Below are 27,398 nucleotides of genomic sequence, written 5' to 3' on the forward strand. Positions count from 1 at the left end.
TAGCTACAGCTTTGTTATCTGTGAAATTACTCCATAATTAGTCTCTGTAACACTCTACACAGTTGAGCCCAACCTGACTGATAAGCAATGAAGCTAGCTAAGCCCCCAGCTTCTGGTGGGACTCAAATTATAATGGATCCCAGGCCCTGAGGCCAAAGCTGAAAGTTAGCTTGGCCTGAAAAAGCACGAGCGATCAGCTTTGCCACCGGGTCTGAGCGTTCAGATTGGACTTCAATGGACCGATATGACGTTAAGCTTGTCCCGGAGTGCAACGCCACTATCAGGACACAGAACACACACTGTTGCATCACCAGCACAGCCACACACATTGATTCTGATGCACTCAGACAACATGTTAAACAAGGCCATAGCCTCAGAAATGCGCTTCAGACTTCAGTGTAGGGCGCAAAGCTCAATCAGCTGATACAATGAATGCAGAGCTAGGTTCCATCAACAGGACCAAGTTTATTGTCATTACTAATCACACCTAACATAGACAGTACAGTTCACAAGTCAGAGACCACCCTTCATTTATTCAATTTCCTGTCAAAACTGACTCTAAATACAAGTAATTAATTGTTAGGATAAGGAAGGCAGAAAAAGGAAATGGCACAAAAGCTTCAACAAGTTCAGTCTTAGAGGTTGGTCGCATTTTTTCTTCGCACGATCCAATTCCAAACACATTCAAAGATGAATTCCAAACACATTCAAAGATGCTAAGGTCTGGACTCTGGGGTGGGCAGTCCAATGTTCTGAGAACACCACCAGCTTCTTTGTTTGATGTGCAAATTTTGATCTTTTTGTCCATTTCATTTTCTCAGTACTTGCTTCTTGACAACTACACATTTTTTCACACCCATAGTGCTGAGTAATTATGTTGATAAATTGATATATTATGAAGGAAACAATTACACAGCTTATAATTTTACATCAGACAATGGTTTAATGTACTCATCATACGACTGAGAGTAACTTAATTGTGGTGATAAGCACAGAACTGCCTGCACTGGAAAACCTGTGTAAAAAAGAGTTAATATTGACATTTATATAATAAAATACAGTGTAGTCAATACCTTGCAGGGATGTGGGTCGACCCCATACGTGTCGAGCGTGTGAGCTCTCTGGAGCAGGTTCAGTTCAGCCAGGGCTGGACACTGACCCCTATAGTGAAGAGCAAGAACAGAACCAGTTACTGGGTTGAAAGGTAACTGAATACCCAGTTTGAAGTGGTTACAGAAGATGATGATGAAGTACACTAGATTCTAGGGGTGCGGGAAAAAATCGATTCTTAGATGCATGCGGACGTGAACGATTCTGAATTGATTCACAAATCGATTTTCTAAATATTTAATTTATAACGCAATGTTGACGGAACGCAAAAGGCGGAACTTGGAAGTGGGAAAGTGCAGTGCCCGGACACTCTGTGGCGGCACATAACAAAAACACAACTGGATGAGCATTAAAAGCCAGGTCAGGTCAGGAGTCACAACCCAAATGATAAGAAAAGCCATTTTGACCTTTCAACAAAAATCAAACCACCTTGGGAGCCGCAACATTTAATGTCCATTATGTCTCAGTATGTCCTAATGTCCTAATATAGACTAAACAATATAAACGAAAACGCAGATTTACTTTGCTCTGCTTTAAGCTTTAACTAGTTATAGCCGCTTTCCTCCCCTTTCCACCAGAAAACGTTTCCTTAAAAGTAGACCAATTTCTTGTAAAATGTCTCTCATCGTTCGACTGTTTTATGAGGCTGAAGTCACTTCTCATTCTCCAGCTTCTTGTCTGAATTTTCCCGTTCCACCTTAAATTCTGCCTGAGGCGCCGAATGTAAATCCGGGAAAATTCGAAAGAGAAGCGACTTCATCTTTGTGACTTTTAGTGTTTGACAGTCTCTTGTTGCAGATTTAACATACCAGGAAATAAACTGCACTGCTTATAAATGCGAATAAGTCCGTTCATCTCCAAATGTTCGTCTTAAATCTGTGCCTTTTCGTTCACTACTAGCCAGGCGAGACTTAGTTGCTTAGTGACCTGCAGTCTGCAGGCCAGTTCTCAGCCGCTGAGAACCAGGGCTTTCGCGCTATGTTGCACATGCCCCGTCTCAAAGATATTTTACTTACACAGAGATCCCACCACTCTCTACAACGAGACCAAAACCGAAGTTATAAAATCACTAAAGAAAACGGGTAGAATAGCTGTAATGTGCTGCATGGACATCTATTACCACTGGATCTTGTGTCACCCTTACAGCGCATTTTATCGCAAATGAGTGGCAGCAGCGTCTCATGTGCTCCAAACAGCAGTGAATGAGAGCCTTCAAGTTCACTTGCCAATTACTTTTACAAATACTTTGCTTTAACATTACCAAGTCCTCAGACAGTAGGAAAATAGAAATCCTGCATAGCAAAAAAAGATGCATCAAGATGCATCGATAATCGTTTTATAATCGCATCGCAGCCCTCTGAATCGTAATCGAATCAAATTGTGAGGTGCCTAGAGATTCCCACCCCTACTAGATTCGATTCATTTATCTAATAAAAAAAAACCTGAAATGGTAAAGCAATAAACAATGAAGGAAACCTTATGTGTATGGTCCAGTTAGCACGACCTTATTTATGTACTGCTAAATGTTTGGTCCCCCTCATTAATTACCAGAGGTGGGTATTAATTAGCTACATTTATTCAATGACATGTATTGTTATTGTGGATTTGTAGTTTTCTGGATATTTTTAAAAGATGCTTTTATATCTATTGAAGTATGTTTGTGAGAAAAGTGATCTACTTTTTCATCAATGTATTTTAGACCTACAGCACACCAAAAGGAGACGAATAGCACCTCACAAACTTCAGTTGGTATACTAATAGATACTGGATGTACTATTGTTTTGTACTTCTATTTAAGTTTGTTTTGTGTAGGTATATCCAAGTTTAAACCACTGTACTTGAGTGTTTTTTTATATATATACATACATATACATATATATATATATATATATATATATATATATATATATATATATATATATATATACCGATCAGGCATAACATTATGACCACCATCTTGTTTCTATGCTCATTGTCCAGCTCCACTTACTATATAGGAGCTGATAAAATGGACAATGAGTATAGAAACAAAGAGGTGGTCATAATGTTATGCCTGTATATTAATATATATATATATATATATATATATATATATATGCATATATATATCCTTATGCAGACAGCCTTCTAAAAAAATGTTACCAATTTGTATCTGGATGATGTACAAAACGAATTTAAACATTACTATTTATTATAACAATGACAGAGGCAATGACATCTTTGAAGCTGCAGGCCAGTGTTATCCTCACCTCAGCTCATTCTGGTGGATCTCCATGATCTTGCGCTCTAGTTTGAGGCTCTGCTTGGGGAAGAGCTTGAAGTCGCTGATATAGTCAGCTGGATGCTCATCTGCATCATAGTCTCCGAGCTCAGCTGGAACAAAGTGCATAAACCATTTAGAATGACCACAGTGCCTTTTCAGTTCAGCCTACCATTTATGTCCAAGGTGAACACATCATGTCTGTTTGATGTCCTCTCTGTACTGTGGATAATTAACACAAATGCATGCATCTAAAGATAGTGGGATTGTGACCTTCGGAACTCTCTGTTCCAGTGTGCTTTGTGCCATGAGAGGAGGAGGATATTTGCGCTAAGTCAGACTTGACTCACAAACCCAGTAATGGCTTGTTAAATGTCACACTTATGTTCTCGTTACAGTGCAGTTTTCACCGGAAAAGATGAATCTTTGTGATAAAGAGTATTGCATAATCATCAATCCAAAAATACCAGCATTGCTAAAGATGAATGAAAAGGACCCAGGACTCCTCTGAAGGACTTTTAAAGGCAATGCTGTCCATGTTAATGCAATGTTGTAGCATTGCTATGAAAGTTCTTCATTGCTAATCATTGTATCTGACTGTATCCTTTAATACAATGTTGAAGCAATGCTAAACATGCAAACCATGCTAGCTATGCTACCATTTCTGACTGAAAGTCTTGTTTAATGCTGTGTTTTAGCAATGCTAATTATGTCAGTAGACTTGCTAGCAGCGTTGGCTAAAGGACTCTTTTAAAGCAGTGTTGGCTAAAGGACTCTTTTAACACACTTCATTCATTGTTAAAGCAATGTTGTAGCATGTTGGTCACCTTAATGCAACATTGTAGCACTGCTAAGCATGTTATTCATTGCTAACCAGGCTAGCATTTTGCCTGAAGGACTCCATTAATACAGTGTTGTAGAACTGCTAAACAGGCCATCCATTCTAATTACCTGGCAAGCAAAAACAGCATAGATCAGCACAGCTGGTCACCAGTAAAACCAGCATGTTGTGCTCGTATGCTGGTCAGCAGCAATGGAAGCTGTTAGGCTGATCAACACCAAAACTGTGGCATGGTCCTTCAGCATGACTGCGCTGGGCAACCAGCTAAACCAGACCAGCATCAGACCAGCATCCATATACTGGGCCAGAACAAACACAAGGATGTGGCCCACAAGTGGGCCAGACAGATTTCGCTAACTGGGTAGCTATGCTAGCATTTTTGACAGAAAGACTTCTTTAATTCACTGCTAAGCATCATCATTCACTGCTATCCATGCTTGCATTGTAGTTGAAGGACTCCTTAAGCAATGTTGTAGTATTGCTACCCCCGTCAGCCATGTTAGCTAGGGTGACCATACATCCTCTTTTTCCTGGACATGTCCTCTTTTTGGGACCTAAAAATTTCAAAATCGCCTTTTCATTGTGTTTGTTTTTGCCTTGCGTTGACCTTTCTCTTCAGGTCAGACCTCACACGCCACCATTGGTCGGTCATGTACACGCCCTTCACACAAACATTGGTCAAACTGCATCTCAGTCATCACCCTCAGCACCACAGCAGCAGCCAAGAAACAGAGCTGCTCATCAACAGTAGCACATGGCGCTTGAACATTTTAAAAATTCACAGATAAATTACAGTAAACATTCCAGTGTTTTCCTCTCGGTCGGGATCCGTGGGGAGCAGAATGCATGATCTGCAAAGCTGGAATGTACGTGTCAGTGTCAAATAGATCTAGAAGCATACCTGAGCACATCAGGAGAACTGAAAATGTCTAGTGAAATAATGGATGTTTTTGACATCTTGCATCTTTATTTTTTTTTATTCTCTTGCCAAGAATAGAAACAGTGTTATGTAATAGGCTTTTAAAGCGAAACTATTTTTTTATGTGTTTGTTTTTATTTTATTGTGGAGGCCCAAAAGCTGAATGGAAAGGCATTAAATTATCTGGCCATAATGGCTATAAAGGCATTTGTTATTTGTCTTGTTGAGGACAAGCTGTTTAAGTATTAAAGCTCAATAACATAGCTGCATGGTTGTGGACACATTTGTCAACTATAACCCATGCTACCACCCCCCAACCTTCCACCCACCGTGAGTGTCCGTCTGCCCCATGCAAAACCAAAATATGGTCACCCCATGTTTTAAAGCAATGTTGTAGCATTACCTTGAACTATACAGGCTCCAAGGTAAGCAGCGTCTGCAAACGGACACAGGAGTCTGCCATGGTACAGATCTCTCTTCAGCTGGAGGTACAACAGGTATCTGACAAAAAGAGAAACAGAGTGATGGATGAAAGAAAAGTGTTGGAGATGTTCAGAATGAAAAAGACAAATTTCTCACAGAGCGGCTTAACTCTACTGCATGAGACAGGGGCAGCTAGGAAACAGCAGTAGCTGCCATAGCGACCAGGTCTACCGTAAAGAGCCGTTGCCATGAGAACCTTACCCCAGGAAACAGTTACCATGGAGATGTGTCCTTGGTCCAGTGGGGGAAAAGACATCAGCACTGTTGACTCTGATTTCACATGCTGTATTGTTAAATTAACAGTGTGCTGTAGCGTACGCTTGCATGACCCCATTTCCAATAGCTTACAAAGTAAACATTCACTTATGTTGTTGTTATTGACCAACAAATGGGTTCCAAGCAAGGGATCTCTGAACATGTGAAATGTGGCACTAAAGGGGAATTCCTGCATGATTGCATGATTAAGATGTAAACAAAGTTATTCAGAGCAGTTTGCTGTGAAATGTGGCATTTGGGAGAAACTTGACAGAACTGTTCACAAAGCTAGAGATGGGAACCAGACATCTAAAGCATATCTACTAGCTCTAAAAGCTCCCTAACAGAGACAGTATATATGAATAGATTATGAATACTGTACCAATGCCTGAAATCCTGTGTTATAATAGTTAGAGATAATATAATTAGGCAGAAAAAAAAGTTTCTTAACAATAAATTAATGGCAGAGAGGTACATGCAGGGCACTGTCCAGCAAAATAGTGCCCAAAAAACCTATTATTTCAGATTTACTATTACAAACATTACATATAACTCACAAATAGGTCACTGATAGTTAAGGATAGTGGATTAATTCACGCTGTAGACAATCCTTGGTTCCTTCCCCTAAAGAAATCTGAGTTGGTAAATTTCTCTACAATTAACCATTTTACATCAAACCACTCTGAGTGACTTTGGTTACATTTGGACGATTTAATTATCCATCAGTTTTGAAAAATCAGTGAAATTCCCCTTTAACACTTCAGAATTTGTGATTTATGATGCATAGATTTAAGTAGAGCTCGTCTGATATGCACGTTTTGTCACTGATACCAATTTAAAGGAGACAGAAGTTCCAATAACTGATAATATTAGCCAGTAAAATTTAATATGGCAAAAAATAAAACATATTCTGATGGTTATACTTAAACAGTGACTAATATAACTGTCGGTTAGTTTTCACCTGCTAACTTTCTTAAAGCTACACCACTTAAGTTTTGGGGATTTGGATTCCCCCTCTGGTAGAAATGTGTAATTGCATGCAACGTGTGGAAGAACAATCTGGTTGCGAGTGAGTTGAAAAGTTTTAAAAGAAAACTCAGTCAGAACTGCGAGTGAATTATCTACTATTATCATCATATCTTCATCAGTGTAATGTCGATTTTGCATTTGAGACCTAAACATTGAGCTGGACCTTCTTTTTGAGCCTGTCCGTATGATGTTAGAGGTGGGCAGTGAGTAATGTTTGTTTATTTGAGCTGGATTTGCGTCTTCCAGCAGTTGGGAGCTATTAAGTATCGACAGCTATGAAGCGAGAGAGCTAATCAGCCAGTTTGGCCACTTTGTACACTATAGTTGCATACAATTAATAAAAAAAGACAATTTATTTGTTAATCGCAATTATTTATATGGTAATTCATCGTCAGGTGAAATGTCATGACTGTGACAGGCCTACTTTAGGCTATGCATATTCTGCTGTAGCACACTTTCCATCTTCAAGTGCTGTTTTTTATTCTACACTATTCCTGTATGATTCCACTCGTTCCTCATATGAAATATTGAGGAGAAAGAAAGAAGCAGAGAGTTGTTTTCTGTGTCTCTGGGGTTTTTGAAAGGAAACAGTCTGGCCTCAGCCGCACTAATGCTGCTCTAACTGCTCTACAGCATGTCCAGCACTTAAACTTCCACCCAGACAGCCCGCACGCCGACACAAAAACATACATCCACTGCTCTCTGACCGACACCACTAGACCCTCAGCCTGTCTGGAACCAGAGAGAGAAAGCGAGAGAGAAAGGGAGAGAGAGCAGAGAGAGAGGGAGGGATACGTATCTTCACAGCTCAGATGGTGAACACACATGACGGGGCCGGCTGAGAAGGCTGTGTTAATGACACACTACACACTAACAACGTATGTGTGTTGGAGTGTTATTACTAAGACTGAATCAAAGCTTGTTTATCCACTTTGGCCTCCGATATCAGCCACAAAGAGAAGAGACACTCAGAAGTAAATGAAAGCTCTCATTTTACCCTCTCTTTTCAGCTACTGATCAATGTTCTAGAAGCAAATGTGTGAAACTAAAATAAAAAAAAGTACTTTCTGGCCAGCACACGCATCCTACTCTAGCCAAGCTCTTCAGTAAACAGCACTCAATTCAAAGCTAGTGGAATCATCTACACTGAAAAATGTGTTGCTTGATTCAAATGTGTACATAAAATACATCAACACAGTTCTTGACAAAAGCAAGCATGAACAACAGTTAATTGTGTCCCTTATGAAAGAAGAATGCACTTAAGTTTACTTTTTTAAAAGTGTATTTAATATGAAAAGTACTTTATTTTAATGTTCACATTAGAGGTGGGCGATATGGCACAACTATAATATTGCGATACTTCCAGAAATTTTCATGATACTCGATATGTTGCAGTATTTATTTTATCAGACATCTGAACAGAGAAAAAAAGAACCAGCAGTGCTACATTTTAGAAAATACTGTCAAAAAATGTGAACACTGTTGCACCAATGTTGCACTAAATCCAGTTAAACACGACTAATTTTGCTCACTTTATAATGAAACATGCATTCAGTGTTCTACAAGTACTGATGATATGCAAGATATGTTCAGAAAAGCATATTGTATTGTGATATAATTTATCATGATAACAATATATACTCATATTGCCCAGCATTTTCAAAACCTTCCCTAAGAGGTAAATACATGGATGTGAGTTAACACCAGGCTTATGCCTTCAATATTGTTATATTCCTTTGGTTGGCTACCGACAAGTATTGAGCAGCCTGTTATTGATTGTGTGGCATGTTCTTGTGCAGGAAGCTGCCAATGAAGAGCCGTTCTCACTCTCACTCTCATTCTCACACGATTTTTGATCATGTAGGGTGGCACAACACACCCCTTTTTTGAGAAACTCTCACTCTAGAGCTTCTGTGCTGTCTTAAAAAGGGGATTTAAAAAAAAATCTCCAGAATTCAGTGGCTGAGATGTAAACAAAGCCAGTCAGAGTGGTTTGATGTGAAATGGTTCACTGTAGAGAAGCTTACGACTTGGATTTCTTTACAGTGGTGGTGACTGGAACCAGGGGTCACAATGTCTATAATACAAATACAGCCTTTTTACTCACTATCCAAAATGAACACTGAGCCTTGTCTTCTGATTACATGTAATGTTGATGATTTAAGTAAATTAAATAAAAAAAAAATTAAATCTGAATAAAATAGTTTCTCTTTGGGGAGCACTTTGCTTCACAAAGTCCCGCATGCACATCCATAAATATGTTTTAAAAAAAGATGTTTTGGGCCAAACGCTTATCTCAGAACTCGTAAAACACTGTCTCAGGCTTTAGGCAGTGTGTCATAATCATTTCATGCAGGAACTTTATGTAAGGGAGCTTTTAGAGATATTAAACTCTGGTTCCTCTCATCACCACTGTGAACAATCCTGAGTCTGTACATTTCTCTAGAACGGAGCATTTCACACCAGATCATCTTCATCTTAATGATTTAATTATGCAGAACTTCTGAAAAATAAAATCAGTTTTAGTATGTTGTTACCTTGTCAATTCTTCCTTGATCTTAATCGGCTCCTGGGGGTAGAACTTGACCCGAAAGCACATGGTGTAGGGCTGCTGACCTGAGAGAATGAGAGAGAAAGAGAGAGAGAGAGAGGGTTAGAGAGAGAGAGAGAGAGAGGGAACATTGCATATAAGCCAATAAAAGTGAGACAGATTATGCTGAGAGAAATAAGTGGGGGCATGACCGGGCATAAAGTGAGACTAAAATGATTATATTAATCCAAGCCTGTCATAAACAGATGAAGAAAACCCTTTGGGTGTAAAAAGTTTTGAAAGAGAGAGTGAAAAAAAAGAATCAGAGTGAATGAAAACACTGATTTCATCACTGTTGCCTCAACAGCCTGCCCCTGCACATTTATAACCATACATGTCTCTTCCATAGATACAAACACAAACAGACACACAACACTCATACACTCCATCCTTCCTACGTCACACACATACACACACGACCTTCCACACCCGTTTGTCTTTTAATCCTGAGAAAAACCGGCCTCACTCACACATTGCCATAAATTAAGCTACAGCTCTGCTCTCTTTCCCCTTCCCATCCATCTCTCCATCTGTCCCCCACCCTGATGATCTCTCTCTTCCTCTCAACATCCCACACTGCTTCCAATTCACACTCTAAAAGGCTTTTAGATTTAGTGAGAGATGGAAAAATGTGATTATCTGAACTGTAAAGGAATAATTATGATATGCTTATGATCTGCTCATAAGCCATGTGCAGTAAAAGGTCAGATTTGAGAAGCAAATCTATGTTCTATTGCACAGTGTGTTATATTCTATTACAATGTTAAAATGTCTAAAATGTCTAATGTTCTATTTCTCAGCAGGCCCAGTGGGGTGTATCATGCTTTTATAATTGTATGCAAAATTTAGACGTCCCTGGTCAAACGACACATTTTGTTGAGTTTATAAGTGAAAATAAGTTAACGTCCTCTATGGCAACAGTTCACAAACATTTTACCCCTGTAGACATCTGACCACCTGCATGCTCCGTCTTACTTCTTGTACATACACAGGCACATATTGACATGATGGATATGTCAGACATTCAGCCAGACATTTTAAATCAGTCTCCTTTAAATTATCAAATATGTTTATGATACAATGACACTTCACATCAGATATACTGTATAATACTGAATAAACAATGTTATTAATAAGTGCACAGAAGGCTATTTGAGGGCACATATACATGTGTGAAACAGTCTGCGGCTGTAAAATGAACAGTGAATACCACAGTGTTCATTATCATCTATTTTGTGAACTGACAACAACCCTAAATAACCACTAAAGCCTCTACAACCTTTAATGTGTTAAAATGTAGACTTTCACATTTGTACAGTTTGAGCACTTTTTAGACGCTCCCTTAACAAGTAATGCATCAGTGTTTTGCTGTTCTAAGTGTTTATGTTCAGCAAAATTTCTTGAAGGAAAATTTTATACATATAAAACCAACTTTATGTTAGAAATATCCCACTCACTCTTACTCATGCATACACACCACAGCCGCTGTCCAGAAGTCTGGCATTGGCTTTAGATTAAACTTAGTATTCAGAGATCTGCTTTTTCAGTGAGGCTGTCTTATTCAGCAGTTGGTGAGTGCGGAGCTGTTTGTGTTGTCTGTTTCAGGGCAGTATCTGTGTAATTGAGTGTAAACATCAAACATCTATTTTTTTTACGTACACTCATTTGGCATACACCTGGGGGAACACCTACCACAGTTCGGGAACCATTCTATTATACTATGTACTATACTACTGCCATGTACTACACTCTATTACATTGTGTACTGCATTCTATTGATGTGTACTACATTCTGTTACACTATGTAGTACATTCTATTGCCATGGACTACACTCTATTTCATCGTGTACACTATTTCATCGTGTACTACATTCTATTACACTGTGTGCTACATTCTAATAGATCATGTACTACACTCTATTACAGTGTGTACTACATTCTATTACACTGCGTACTACACACTATTACACTGTATGACATTCTATTACATTGTGTACTACACTCTCACTGCATATTACATTCTATTACATTGTACACTACATTCTATTACACTGCATACTACACTCTATTATACTGTACTACTCTCTATTACACTGTGTACTACATTCTAATAGACCATATACTACACTCTATTACAATGTGTACGACATTCTATAACACTGTGTATTACATTCTATTACACTTGGTACTACATTCTTTTACACTATGTATTACACTTCAGCACATTGTGTACCCCATTCTATTGCTGTTTACCACATTCTATGCACCATATGCTACATTATATTACAATGTGTACTGTATTCAATTACACTGTGTACTAGATTCTACTGCTGGGCATTACATTCTGTTACACTATGTAAAACACTCCATTACCCTGCGTATGATATACTGTTACACTGGGTAGTACATTTCATCTGTATTGTATTACAATGTGTGCTACATTTTACTACACTGTGAACTACACCATGTACACCATCTACTATATTTTATTACACTGTTCCATTGCTCTATTGCTCTTTTGTTCTATTATGTTGCATATTACACGTTCTACTGCACAGCACATTATATTCTATTGCACTGTGCGCTACACTCGATTGTGCTGCATATTACATTTTATTATTCTGTGTGCTACATTCTATTGCAATGCATAAGAGCACTGTGTACTCTATTCCATATTCTGCATACTACAATTTATTACACTGTATAATAAATTCTTTTACCCAAACTTACATTTCATCTGTTTGACCACGGGTTTGCTGGGGTCCAGCCAGTGCTGTATAAAGAAGAAACGAAAAAAAAGAGAACATAAACAGAATGAAATCCTGAGCATGTGTCATCTGGTAAACTACAGGAACCTGAATGTGTATTTTTTTAGTGAGCTGCCAGATACAATACTACTGCCCCCGTTCCCTCTGATGCATAAGCACATTAATATTACAGCATAAATGGCCGTAAATTATTCAGCGTGCCGCTGAGAGATTTTCTGCTCGACTGAGGAAACGCTGTCGTACAAACAGCAAAGTACAAACGTAGGGATGGTTGTCATGGTAACCTTGCATAGAACTTTAAAGTGGGTATGGGGATCTGATGTGAAGTTTGGAGCGGAGAGGGCTGTGGTTTAAGAGCATACTAAGACATCTGAACTCTGCACTCTGCATTCCATTAGAACCTTTCCTAATGGAATTTACAGGGCCATTAAAAAGTCACAGGTGAAGTTGTGCCAGTGGTGTTTACTGTGCACCAACATTATTGCAGCCGACAAGAAGTTAATTTATTTATCAGGATGTCTGCATAACTAGAGCAAGTATTTTAATGTGCTGCTTACAGATATGGTACATAGACTCCGAGCACCTACGTACATAGCACCTACTTTATATTTCCACTCACTGGCCACCCACCTTATTGGTCCACTATATACACCGATGGCCCAAAACATTATGACCACTTGCCTAATATGGTGTTGGTCCTCTGCATGCCACCAAAACTGCTCTGACCCACCGATGCATGGACTCTACAAGACCTCTGAAGATGGCCTGTTGTATCTGGCACCAAGAGCAGATCCTTTAAGTCCTGTAAGTTGCAAGGTGGAGCCGCCAAGGATCGGACTTCTTGCATCTCCCACACATGCTCAGTTGGATTGGGACCTAGTAAATTTGGAGGCCAGGGCGATACACTGAACTCTTTGTCAAGTTCCTCAAACCATTACTGAACAATGTGTGCAGTTTGAAAAGGTGCATTATCCTGCTGAAAGAGGCCACTGGAATCAGGGAATACCACTGCCATGTAGTGGTGTACCTGGACTACAGAAACTTTTAGGTAAGCACAAATTTCAAATTAACATCCACATGAAGCCTAGAGCATCAAACTCTTTCCAGCGGCTTGTTCTTTTCCCCATAGTGCATCCTGGTGCCATTAATTCCCCAGGCAAACAGCTCCAACCGTTTACGTGGTGTAAAAGGAAGCGGGACTCATTGGACCAGAAGACCTTCTTCCATTGCTCCAACGTCCAGTTCTGATGCTTGCATGCCTATTATATTCGGCGGTGGGCAGGGGTTACCATGGGACCAATCTGCAGCTACGTAGCCCCATACACAGCTGGGTGAGATGCACTGTGTTGTGACACATTCCTCCCATAACCATCATTAAAAATTTCAGTGACTTGAGCTCTTCTGCTGGTTCAGACCAGACGGGATAGTCTTTGTTGACCTGATGCATGGATGAGCCTTGAAGTGCCCAACACCCTGTCGCCGGTTTGTGGTTTGTCCCTCCTGGGACAACTGTCAGTACATACTCACCACTGCTGACCCGAAGCACCACATAAGCCTTGCCATTTCGAAGATGCTCTGACCCAGTCATCTCGCCATAACAATTTGGCCCTTGTCAAAGTCGCTCAGGTCTTCATGTCTGCCCATTTCTCCCACATCCAACACTGTCAACTACAATGGCCTACGGTCTAACATATCTCAGACCTTGACATGCGCCGTTGTTACGAGATAATCAACTTTATTCACTTCATCTGTTAGTCATCATAATGTTTTGGCTCATCAGTGTAAGTGCACAATTACAAGCTGTAGCCCATGCATTGTCATGCACAATCTGTCTGCTACCCTCTACCTCATTCATCACTGGTCAGTTTCTGACTACAGGTCTGTTGTTTTATTTGGGTGTTGGGCCACTCTCTACAAAGCAGTGACATGGTAGTGGTCCATGCGAAGAGTGGCTATCTCAAACTGTACACCAAAAACATGGTGGTTACAGGGTGAGAAATTCTAAAGTTGATGTTTTATGAATGTACAGATACATATGTCTGAACGTACCCTCTGCTTCTCTGGGTCCACATATCTAATGCCAAAGTAGTCCTTCTCCAGCAGACTGTAGTGGTTGCACACATGATCCAGTAGAAACTGCCCTTTTGTGTCTCTCTGTGGGGAACAAGAACCAAATCCAGAATTATTATCGATATAGACAGTACAGGCAGTGTAACAAGCTTACTAGTGATGCCACTGTACCACTGTGACAGTCTCAAGTTTTTGTACCTTCAATGTCATTTTTTATCATACTTTTTGATTACGGAGTTGTGTGGAAAGCACAGAATTCCTCTTAGTGCCTGTAACAGTATAATTTTAAAGCATTCAAACACCTCATTGTGTTTATTTATAAATGTCAAAAATCAGTCACAAAACGGAAAAAAAAAAAATTTACTATGTTTTTTATGATGCTTATTTCTGCTTCTATGGGATTTCTAATACTATGTTATCGCTGGTGTAGACATCTGAAGCTTGTAAATAAAATTCCAGATATGTTTTCAGAAACTTATAACATACATTACCACAATTTTGTCTTGTATGTTTTAGTTTTCCAATCACTCTTTCTGTAAAAAGCCCTGACATAGAGATGCTGCTGTTTTACACTTTTAAGAACAGACTAAAACATGGTTAGGCTACCACTCATAATCACAGTCAGTGATGCATGCCTTCAGTTCAGCTCCTGAAATCCTAAACAATGATTGAGCTCACTTGGCTGTGTCTATCTAAATACCACAAGAAAAAAAACCTGACTGGACAATTTTCAGTTCGGTGTTTCAATACTGTAACCCTTTTGTTTCTAACCAAAATTATAACAAAATAACAATATAAAACTAACAAAATAAGTGTATTCCTACAATACTTGCAAAGTGTATATATAGCAAGCAAGCAAGCAAAGTTTATTTATATAGCGCTTTTAACAACAGGTGTTGTCACAAAGCAGCTTTACACGGAAATCTATACCATATATATATATATATATATAATAAAGAATTAAAGAACTAATTTCCACAAAGCATTAGTATAATACTCACTGGTATTTATGGGGCTTTCCCAATGATAAGTCTTAAAGGAACCATGTATTTCCAGTTATGGCGTTATGTTTTTATGTACTAAAAACAGACATAACTAATCTCTACATGGCCATTTTTCAAACTCTGTTCTGCAAAACAGGCAGTTTTTGTTACTTCACCTGATATAATAATGTAAATGAGCTCTGTTCTGATTGGCTGCATTATACTGTTCATCAGTCAAAAAGCAGTCTGGGCTGAAACGCTCCTTATAACTTCAGCATGAATGGGCAAAACTACTGGCAGTGTAGTTTCCAAATGGACTGAATTCATACCCTGAATTCATACTGACCAAGACAGGCAGTTTGAGTCCTATTTGATGAATAGGCATGGTATTGAGAAGACCCGTGCCCTTGAGCAAGGCACCTAACCCCCAACTGCTCCCCGGGCGCTGCAGATAGGGCTGCCCACCACTCCAGGTAAGTGTGCTCACTGCCCCTAGTGTGTGTGTGCTCACTAGTGTGTATGTGGTGTTTCACTGCACAGATGGGTTAAATGCAGAGGTGAAATTTCCCTGTTGTGGGACTAATAAGGGTCTCTTAATCTTATAACTCCAGCGTTCATTCCAGTACAGGGTTTTCACCTTTCTCTCTAGCTTATGGGAGACAGCCACATCTGCCTGTTGGTATCTTATTGAATTGTGGCCCAACGGTGACATCTCCCACACCTGGTACAGCAGCATATGCAAATGACCTCACTGCATGTGTGTCACAGGCCCTTGGAGCAGCAGGTCAAAAGTCTGCTGCAGCTAAAAGGCAGCAGAAACTCCAGTAAGACGAAAAAGTTTTATTTCACCCTCACAAAAAAGCAGATCTGGTACTGCTTGATGATCCTGCACAGAGAATAAACGAGTTCGCACCCAGGTGGAAAGGGCCTTTTGTCATTCTGAAAAAGATGGACAACAAAAATGGATAGCAGTCCAGGTGTAACAAATGAGATCTCAGATCCGAAGGACAGGGTGGTGCACCACAACTGCCTCAAAGCCTACAAAGGGTCTCTGTTCACTGGCCCAATCAACAGCTCGGAACCTACAGTCTCAGCTGATGTTGCGTATGTGCTGAGGCCGTCCTGAGCCTCCCTCACTGCATTATCTGGAGCTCTTCCATGTTGCCCTTCCACTCCTCCATATGTGCCTACTAGGACTATCATGCAGCCTAAACGTGCACATGCTCACAGCCCTACGCAGGTCTATTACCATCCTCTCCTTGCGTCCCAGGCAGATCACTGTTACATCTCCTAGTCCCAGGTCTCACTCCCCACAAGCCTTTTTGCCCTCCCCTGACCTTTTATATGTATGCTTTACATTTGCATGTATCTACACTGACCTCTGCTTACCTGATGTTAGATGTGTGTTTTCATTGATGGTGTTGGTATGTATGGTTTTATGTCGAAATGAGGACATTTATATTTAAAATAAATGTCCTTAAATAAATTAAAGACTGTAAGACTGTAAGATCTAACATATTTAATCATTTAAGGCCACATTTATTTTTTTTTTTTCATGTATTTATTCAGTTAATTGTGTAATGTGTAATAAGGTGGGTATCTGTTTATACAGAATTTGTTTAGTAACCAGTTTTGTTACCCAGCAGTGTTTAGTTCCTATGTAGGGATTTTCCGGAGGGACCAGTGAGATTGGTGTATCAAGGGAGAAAAGAAAGAGAAAGTAGCATACAGAGTGTGTGTAGTAGTATCACACCAGCTGTACTCTGCAGAGCCATTTGGTTTAGAACAAAAGAAGTTAAGCTAATTCAGTGTAACCCACATCTCTTGATCAGCAAAAATATAAGGGTTGTACTAGCATTCAGGAGTGGTCGGCTTGAAAGGGTTCACATGTTGTATGCTAACTACTACATAATCAAACAGTTTACATATATCAATATATATGCAGCCAATCAATTTTTGTGTGTAAGTTGAGAAAATAGAATGACAATTTTTACTTGTCTCCTGGTTATTCTGCAGAACACAATAAGATGATGCAACTTCATTTATACAACAGTTAGTTCCGACCTTACGACTCGATTGGTTGAGAAGCACTGTAACTGTTTTTTAATTTAACATTTGACACTCAGCCCATTTGGCCAGACTCTGAAGAAGATTGTGACTGCAGACGCACATCAATTTCTGAATCTGCCATTACCCCTGCTTTAAGTTTTAGCTCCTCTATAGCCGCTTTTCTCGCATCTTCGGCCAAAAAGTAGAACAGTTTCTTGTAAAATATCTCTCAACGTTTGACTTTTTACGAGGCTGATGTCAGCTTTTCATTCGCCAGCTTCATTTTTCGAATTATCCTGTTCCACCTTATATGGTGCCTGATGTGCCGGAATGTAACTGCTGTACTATTTAAGGTGGAACAGGGCAATTTGAACAACAAGCTGGCCAACGAGAAGCTGACTTCAGCTTTGCGACTTTTTATTGTTTGACAGTTCCTCGCTGCAGATTAAACATATGAGGAAACCAGTGATTATAAATTCAAATGAGTCCATTTATCTCCAAATTATCAATGTTCATCTTAAATCTTTCTCTTTGCCATTTCGTTAGCTACTAGCTAGGCGAGATTGTTGTCTGCATTGCTATGGTGGCCGCTAAACCTCATGGTTAACGGTTGAATTAGCAGTTATACATGAACTCCAGCGTTTAAGACCACTTAGAACAGTGTTAGAACGATCAGCAGAGCTTAATTTTACTGCAAAGGGCTTTATTTACTGCAAATCTAGTTCTGCTTTGGAGCTGCAACAACAGAGTAAAAGAGCTGCATTGCCGACCCCTGGGCTTGGGAATTATTAACTAATTTTTTGTTGAACTACTTTTTTGCGGAAGGTATTATTGGTTTTAAAGCATATTCAGTATGAGACTCAAGGCTTCTTTGATTTATTTAGTTTTTTTATTTTGTAATAACTGCTGCACAAAGCAATAGAACACTCGAGGTTGTATGTTCTGTTGCTTAACTATAAAATAATAAATGGAATGTTCCATTTTAAAAGGGGGAACACGTTTTGGATAACAGGGCTATGCATAAAATGTGGGATATGGGTTAAATGCCTTTTTTTTGTTAATTTAATAAAATTATTAGTAAAAAATGATTCTTTTAACATTAAGTTGCTTGTAAACTAACCAACTAACATAGTAATCATGGTGTTACTGGAAGATTAATCAATGTCAGTGAGGTGGGACAGCCCAAAATCACCATTTTAAAGGTGGAGACAGACATTTTATGTGTTTTTATGGTTACCTAAATGCTAATTTTTACAAATTTAAGTTAAAATACAGATCCCTTCTTTTTTTTTACAAAAGTGAAAAAAATCAAGTTTAAGCACTTAATTGCTTTTAAAAAGATAACAAGATATAAATTGAACTCTGTTCATGGAAAGTGCTGTAGTTTTAGAACAAAAACATGTCCTTTCATTCCAGCTTCAGTTCTGCTGACGTAGGATGCCGTTCCTCCCTCAGCGCTCGGCCTGGAACAGCTCTCACAGCCGCAGGCCGTTTAACCTTGCTGTCGCTGTATTGATGCTAACCTGCTAACCCGCGACCCTGAACTGCCAAATGGATCCAAGAAACGAGCTAACAGCGTCATTCACATAACTCACCGCCATCCATCGACCTCATCACAGGGAAGCGCCGTCCTTGTATTACACATCACAGAAGCTCATGATATAATCTTACAGAGTCATTCTCGTGCTAGGAATATCGCCACATTCGAATTTAAAAGCCTGACAATGCTAAGCAGAGCTATGAGGCATAAAACAGATTTATAACAACAGGAGTGCTCACGTATGCGCTTAGTAGCGTGAGGAACGGCGTGCCCTTGCTGTCGTTGGGGAAAAAATGTACAACTGTGCAGAAAATTAGGAGGAGAGAGACAAAGAAAATGGGTGGCTCATAGAATTTGGGCTTTCTCAGCATGTTTGTCATTGAATCACTGATTCATTTATCTCTCTGTATTTCTCTCTCACCCCATCCAGTGCTGCCTTGTCCTTCATTTCATCATCTCTGCCCTGAACATGCAGGGTCTAGGACCGAGACGTCGGTGCCCTAGTTAGATCTTCTTCTGTTAATTAATACACGCATGCCGTATCAATTATGAGTGCGACTCGACAGAACTGAAGGAGCAAAGGCGCAAGCTGTCTGTTAATTAGGTGTGCGTGTGTGGAAGTGGTACGCAAGGCAAGCAGCAGCAAGTGGAACCTGTTAATGTCCCAGTCATTGCCAGGTTCCTCAAAGAGAGAGTGTGAAAAATTCAAATTGGCACGAGAAAATTTCATAACAAAACTGAAAAACATTCTCCCAAATTTTGGAATTCTAACTCAATCTGAAAAAAACTACCAGTCTTCCTTGGAGAAGGCAGCGCAGCATCTCTCGCTGCAAAATATGAGGCAACATGTCAGGGACAGTAACACGCTCAGCACCCCCACCTCACTGACCCCCCCCAAACCCTTACTGTATAAGTTAAATATACTGTCTGTTATCCTTTATTTATGATTGTTTAATGTGTGTTGTCTTATTTTATTTATTTACTTTATTATTTATTTTACCAATTTTTACAATATTTTACAGCATTTATTATATTGTCTTTTTTTGCTTATTTACTTTATTTATTTTAATATTGTCGCTGTTATTTCAATATAACTTATCATTTTTACTATTGTTCTATATTTGTTTTTTTAGTTCTACAAAGTGTGTTCCGGCTTGGAGTTGATAGGCTTTGGCAACATTGTACTCAAAACAGTCGTGCCAATAAAGCTACTCTGAATTTGAAATGAGAGAGAGAAAGAGAGAGAGAGAGAGAGAGAGAGAGAGAGAGAAAGAGAAAGAGAGAGAGAGAAAGAGAAAGAGAGAGAGAGAAACAGAGAGAGAGAGAGAGAGAGAGAGAGAGAAAGAGCTGGGAGTGATACTGATTTTGCTGACATTGAGATGGGTGGGGTATAACAGAGCTGCGATTAGACTGGGATGAAGAAGACAGAAGAACAACTGAGAGAGACTTTAGAGATGAACAGAATTTAAATGTGAAAGCAGTGGGAACAGATTAGCATCTCGTGTAAACAAAATAAAGTTCTGTTTTTAAAAATAATGTAAAACAGAAAGCCAAAACATTTTGTGTCTTAAATCATGAAGTGTAGTAGCCTCTGTTAGTGCATGTTAGTTATGTTAGTAACCGCTAAACTAAACATCATTTGACCAATGCTTTTCACTTTTCTCTACTGCCTGCATTATGAGTGTTTAAAAATTGTTTGATTCACTTTTCTTGCATAAAATGGACCTGATTATTAATATCAAAAAACTTAATAATCAGGTCCATTTTATGCAAGAAAAGTGAATCAAACAATTTTTAAACACTCATAATGCATGCAGTAGAGAAAAGTGAAAAGCATTGGTCAAATGATGTTTAGTTTAGTTTTTTTATTTTAAATGTGTACAGGCATTCTTTTGGGGTATGTTGCCTTAAGGCAACATGGTGTGACAATGGAAAGAAATGATACAGAGCTGTGTTCACTGAAGTGGCTACATATGTGACACTGGCTAAATCCATCCCAATGTCGCATAATGTTGATTTATTTAATACTGAATGTAAAGAAAAACTTCACACTGCTCACATCCAAATGTTTTTCTATGGATGAAAATAATGAAAATTTGCTTTTCTGACAAAAGTTGTCGTGCATAAATATGTTTCATCCACAAGTTGCACCATGCCAAAAAGAGGTTTAAAAATGACCACTGAGACAGCACGACCAAGTGCATGCCTTTTATTAGCTTACTCAAACTGTTCCCTTCATTATTAATCCTATCGTTGTCGTTAAATATGATTGATGTGATTGTAAAACGAGGAAAATAAGTTTGTTACCCTGAGGCAACAGAGGGTTAAAACTTGCCTTCAGTAGGTGGATTATTCGTTCAAGCTGAGGAACGTTTCAAAATTGCACACATGAGGGTACAATAGGCAGTTGGTTCCACCACACAGACCTACTAAAAAATGAACCACACAGCTAAAAATAGTGGTATTCGGGACCACTTTTAGAAGTGGAGTGGGACTTGTTTTCAGACTGGGTTCTTTTTTTACCTGCTCTCACCCACTGACTCACCACTTGGATGTGCGTAAAACCTACGTTGCACAAGTGGTCACTCACCTGCAGTTTGTCCTTTCAACAAAAATCAAGCCACCTTGGGAGCCACAATGTCCTTTTTACCATCTTGGCTGTAAATGTGCAGCTCAGTATGTGCATTGCTATGATGACCAGCAGTCTGTGTGCCAATCTTCAGGGTTAAAGGGTGAATTAGCAGTTATAAGCTATATTAACTCCAGCATTTAAGACAATTTATTGTTAAAACTATATTAGAACGATCAGCAGGGCTTTATTTTACTGCAAAGCAGGATTATTTTATTTTTACCTAAAAATCTAATTCTGCTGTAGAGCCGCAACAGACAGTAAAAGAGCCGCCAACCCCTGGTATAGTGTAATAATACAGTGCCCAAACAGGAATTATAAAAGGAAACCCATTTGATCCAGAGCAGTGTGCCGCTTCATTATTGCCTTGCTCATGGCTCACTTGACCTCTCTGCTCAGTTGACCATGTGTGAAAGACATCAACGCCCACAACCCCTTTGTCCTGTGGAAATGGTCTAATCCGTCCTTGCTCCAAATACATCAAGAGCCCTAGTCAATGTTAAACACCTGGGGGTGCGATGGTGATGGAGCTTGTGCTGGGTGGAGTAAAATGATGGATTGTGGTAGCGGATATAAGTAGGGTGACCAATATAAAGGACAGCCTTTACGTTTCCATTATGTTTCACTGCAAACATCTCTCTCATAGCATCACAAGGCAGAGTGCAGTATTAGTGCAGACAATGCAATGAATATCTTATCGATGTTTAATAGGGAAATTAAAGAAAGGTCACTTGTTTTCTTACGCAAACCAACGACAGCTTAGTCAGTGTTGTTCCAGTGCTGAGTCTTAATTAGTGCCGTCATGGAGGAATCCTCGGGGACTGGATTCAAGAACTCAGACCCAATATACACAAAAACATCCATTATCGCTGAACTAGGGCCTGACATAAAAATGTTGTGGCCGATACCAATTCTCTGTGGCTAAAAATCCTGATAACCGATAATATCGGGCGATATGATTTTATATTTTAAGTTTATACTCCAACAGTGTTAGTCAAACAATGCTTTACCGACTGATATGATTGTCAGTTCTCAACTAAAAGGGGTTGGTTTAGGAATCAACTTTAAGTTGGCTTGATAAAGCCTTTGCTATGAAATCCCAGGTGGCAGCTAAGGTATTGCTAAGCTGCTGCTATGGTATCCCAGGTGGTTGCTAAGGCATTGCTAGGCCGTTGCTATGACATTGTAGGCAGTTCTTAAAGTGTTGCTAGGCTGTTGCAATGGTATCCTAGGTGGTTGCAAAGGTGTTGCTAGGCTATTGCTATGGTATCCCAGGTGGTTGCTGAGGTGTTACCTGGCTGTTGCTGTGGTATCCCTGGTGGTTGCTGAGGTGTTGCTAGGCCATTGCTATGGCATCAAATGCAGTCCTTAAAGTGTTGCAATGGGATCACAGGCAGTTGCTAAGGTATTGCTAAGCTGTTGCTATGCTATCCCAGGTGGTTGCTAAGGTGTTGCTGGGTCATTGCTATATTATGCCAGGTGGTTGTTAAGGCATTGTTAGGCCATTGCTATGGCATCATAGGCAGTTCTTAAGGGGGTGCTGGGCTGCTGCTATGGAATCACTATTGCTAAGCTGTTGCTATGGTATCCCAGGTGGTTGCTAAGGTGTTGCTATGCTGTTGCTATAGTCTCTCAGGTGGTTGTTGAGGTGTTGCTAGGCCATTGCTATGGCATCAAATGCAGTCCTTAAAGTGTTGCAATGGGATCACAGGCAGTTGCTAAGGTATTGCTAAGCTGTTGCTATGCTATCCCAGGTGGTTGCTAAGGTGTTGCTGGGCCATTGCTATATTATGCCAGGTGGTTGTTAAGGCATTGTTAGGCCATTGCTATGGCATCATAGGCAGTTCTTAAAGTGTTGGTAGGCTGTTGCTATGGAATCACAGGCAGTTGCTAAGGTATTGCTAAGCTGTTGCTATGGTATCCCAGGTGGTTGCTAAGGTGTTGCTATGCTATTGCTATAGTATCCCAGGTGGTTGCTGAGGTGTTGCTAGGCCATTGCTATGGCATCAAATGCGGTTCTTAAGGGGTTGCTATGGAATCACAGGCAGCTGCTAAGATATTGCTAAGCTGTTGCTGTGCTATCCCAGGTGGGTGCTAAGGTGTTGCTAAGCCATTGCTGTATTATACCAGGTGGTTGTTAAGGCATTGTTAGGCCACTGCTATGGCATCATAGGCAGTTCTTAAAGTGTTGCTAGGCTGCTGCTATTGAATCACAGGCAGTTGCTAAGGTATTGCTGAGCTGTTGCTATGGTATCCCAGATTGTTGCTATAGTATACCAGGTGGTTGCTAAGGCATTGTTAGGCCATTACTATGGCACCATAGGCAGGTCTATGGAATCACAGGCAGTTGCAAAGTTGTTGCTAGGCTGTTGCTATGTTATCCTAGGTGGTTGTTAAGATGTACAAGTACAAAAAAGCATAGAATAATAAAACGAAGGACAGTTAGTGGGCTTTATCAAGCCAAGTTAATTATCACACTCTTTAAACTCAAAAAACAGCTGAGACAACCAATATATCGGTTGGGTCATACTTTGAACAGAGTTAGCTTATTTAAACCAATCTGACAGTCATGAGCATCAACCCTCATAAGCCTTTAACAGACTGAAGTGGTTTATAATTCTAAGTGGCCCGAAGTGAAACAAAAGCACTGCGGTAAGACGATGCCTTTCTCCAAGTCTCAGCTTACATACAGTTTGGCCTTTTGTTCTCCAGCTGTCCCTCTCTTAATGCATAATTGAAGCTGGAAGAGGAAAGAGCCCTTAAATAGGATCTCTCTCCTTCCCATTCGGCCTCTTGGACATTTTAAAAAAAGAACAGACAGCGCAGCAGATTTTTCATTATCGTAGAAGAAAAAAACGAACAAAGTCATGCAGTCGTGAAGTCGTGTTACAACATACCCTGCCTCCTGCGCCAAGATTGGCCAGTGCCTCATGCTCATAAGCAGAGAATGTTGGGGACTACTGTCCACTCTAGGCATAAGAAGCAAAACTAGCCAATCCTAATACAGGACACGAGACACTACAAGCCAATCCTAGCGCATTAGGAGTGGTCTGTTGGAAAATGGGTGGTGAATAAAATGTGTCTTTCCAGAAAGCCCTCAGTTTGGTACAAATCCAGCTGTCTTTCATCGCTGTCCAAAAACATAATAGCGCAATATGAACAGAAGGAGGCCTTTCTTTCTTAATTAAGGTCTCAAAAAGAACAGCATATGGACACGAAAAGCCCATCACATATGCTTACAGGCACCGTGACACAGCTTGACGTCTGAGACTGGGATCAGAGCGAAGGCCACAATGCTGATAAATTTTTCAAGAACTTTCTTTTTTAAACGTGAACAGCATTTGATCAAAGTAGGGAAAACACTGTTTTAAAGAAGCTGTATGATGCTGTGGCCCCCCAGCACTGGCATTTGCCCCCTGTGTTTTAAAAGACCCTTATCATGGAAAACCCTCACTTTTATTCAAATAAAAGTTTGTTGTGGTGTGTAAACATAGTATGGAGAGTCCATATACACTTTATCTGGAAATTAAGCTGAAAAACTGCCCAATTTGAACTGAATGTTTTTGTGATGTCATTAAAACCAACACTTGTACCTGCTTATTCACGCTCCAGCAGTTTTGCAGTTTAGCCCTGTCCATTCATGCTGAAGTTATAAGGAGAGGCCCAATACAGAGTAGCGCATCGTTGCTGTCCAAAGAAAAACAACTCAATCTCAAAAAAACAACTCAATCTCAAAAATGGTGATTTTAAAGGAGAGGGCAAAAACTTTCTTTACTTTCAATGTAAGTTAATGTAAAGGTATTTTATTCAAAGCAATTTTGAAGGATGTCTATTGGTACAATCATTATGAAACGATGACAATGTAAAAGACAGCCGCTGAACTCAGATTATGCAGAAAACTAAATTTTTTTTTTGGACAGCGATGATATTTTAGTGTTAAAGAGCCAGTGAAAAAAAACAGTATGTTTACTTCTAAGGGATAAAGTGAGGTTGGAAAATGGTCATATAAGAAAAATCATGGCCAGTCCATGACTGGACCTCGAAATAAAATACAAGAAAAATAAAAGATATGGGCTCTTTATTGTAAAATACAACATTTTATTAGACACCTTTTAATCATAGATCATTAGAGATCATAACTGATTGTATACTTATGTTATCAGATCCACTCAATACCATTAAAGAACCCGTATCATTAATTGAACTGATTTTTTTTAATAAAAGACTTTGATGTAGTATGTAAACTACAAAGTTTCACTCTGTATATGAAGATGAAGCTTCAAACCAACATATTTACATACACTGATCAGGCATAACATTAGCAACCCTTATTTTTTTTGCCGATCATTGTACCAAACTTTGCTGTCACCTTTGGTGGCGGCAATAGAAAGAGATGGGGGTTACACTGAATTAGCTCAACTTCTTTTAGTCCAAACCAAACGGCTCTGAAGAGTACAGCTGGGGCGGTACTACTACACACACTCTGTATGCTACTTTCTCTTTCTTTTCTCTCTTGATACACCAATCTCACTGGTCCCTCCAGAAAATCTACATAGGAACTAAAAACTGCTGGGTAACTAAAACTGAACAGTGGTTACTCAACAAATTCTGTACTAACAGATATCTTCATTATTACACATTACAAAATTAACTGAATAAATACATGAACAAAATAAAATAAATAAATGTGGCCTTAAATGATTAAATATGTTAGATCTTACAGTCGCCCCTTATTTTAAGTTGAAATGTCATATGACCACCTTGTTTCTATGCTCATTGTCCATTTTATCAGTTCCACTTACTATATAGGTGCAGTTTGTAGTTCTACAATTACAGACTGTGGTCCATCTGTTTCTCTGCATACTTTATTAGACCCCTTTTACCCTGTTCTTCAGTGGTCATAATGTTATGCCTGATCGGTGTATAACTGTCTGTTCAACCTATTTGCCCTGCCTATTAAATGGGCCTGGAAACAAAAAGCCAGCCTGATCACAGCAGCCCAACACATATACTTACAGGCCTCGTGACGCAGTTTTAAGTCTGAGGCTGGGATCGGACGGAAGGCCAAACACTCACGTCTGATGAATTTTTCAATGTCCGTTCTTTTTTAAAACTTGAGCATTTGTGTTTAGGAAAAAGCCTTCTGCTTGTGGCCATTTGCTGACATGAATAATGGAATATGGGTCCAGGACAGAACAGAAGAGACCAGACTTTTCTATTTATTTATTTGTTTTATCGAGAGAAAGAGGGCAGGTTTCAGCCTGTTTTCAAGTTACGTATTTATTTTTAATCAGCTAGATTTCACGTGCCATTTTCCGAATCTCAGGATAAAGCATAAATGTATGAAGATCAGAAGGTGAGAGATGATGAAATGATTAAACAGACAAGAGCACTTAAGGAGGTGAGGTAATGATGAGTCAGTCGAGTAGAACCTCTGCAAGAACATTTACACATTCACAAGAGGCCATATCTTACATGTTTGTTCTGTAACCCCCCCTTATGACGTTGGTGTGGGTATATCTACCAAAAAGTTATAATTCATTTCTTCTTTCATCCCTTTAAATTAAACAAGCTATTTTTGTAAAGGGGAATTCCACCAGTTTTTCAAAATTTCTGCATAACTCAATAAATGATCTGTAAACAAAGTCATTCAGAGTGGTTTCGTGTTGAAATGTCTCATTGTAGAGAAACTTACGAGCTTGATTTTCTTTACAGTGGTGGGGATAGGAACCAGGGGTCACAATGTCAAGAACGCAAATACCTCTCCACTCGAATTAATGAAAAAAGTATGCTTTGGCCAAAACCTTATCTCAAAACTATAATAAAACAATGTCTCAGGCACCAGGCAGCGCATTCATTACCATTTCATCCA

General features: G+C 39.5%; 1 protein-coding gene across 1 annotated transcript in view; it reads right to left on the reverse strand.

Annotated features, from left to right (window-relative positions):
• The window catches only part of frmd3 (FERM domain containing 3), a 69,994-nt gene that overhangs the window by 26,606 nt on the left and 15,990 nt on the right, over positions 1 to 27,398 (reverse strand). Inside the window, exons 2-7 of the mRNA XM_036579089.1 lie at positions 14,305 to 14,409; positions 12,218 to 12,260; positions 9,435 to 9,513; positions 5,534 to 5,631; positions 3,360 to 3,483; positions 1,074 to 1,161 (exon numbers count right to left, since the gene is read on the reverse strand). Of these exons, the coding sequence (XP_036434982.1) occupies positions 1,074 to 1,161; positions 3,360 to 3,483; positions 5,534 to 5,631; positions 9,435 to 9,513; positions 12,218 to 12,260; positions 14,305 to 14,409 (537 nt within the window). The remainder of the gene's footprint in view (positions 1 to 1,073; positions 1,162 to 3,359; positions 3,484 to 5,533; positions 5,632 to 9,434; positions 9,514 to 12,217; positions 12,261 to 14,304; positions 14,410 to 27,398) is intronic.

Source organism: Colossoma macropomum, unplaced genomic scaffold (assembly GCF_904425465.1).
Source record: "Colossoma macropomum unplaced genomic scaffold, Colossoma_macropomum, whole genome shotgun sequence".
Lineage (NCBI taxonomy): Eukaryota > Metazoa > Chordata > Actinopteri > Characiformes > Serrasalmidae > Colossoma > Colossoma macropomum.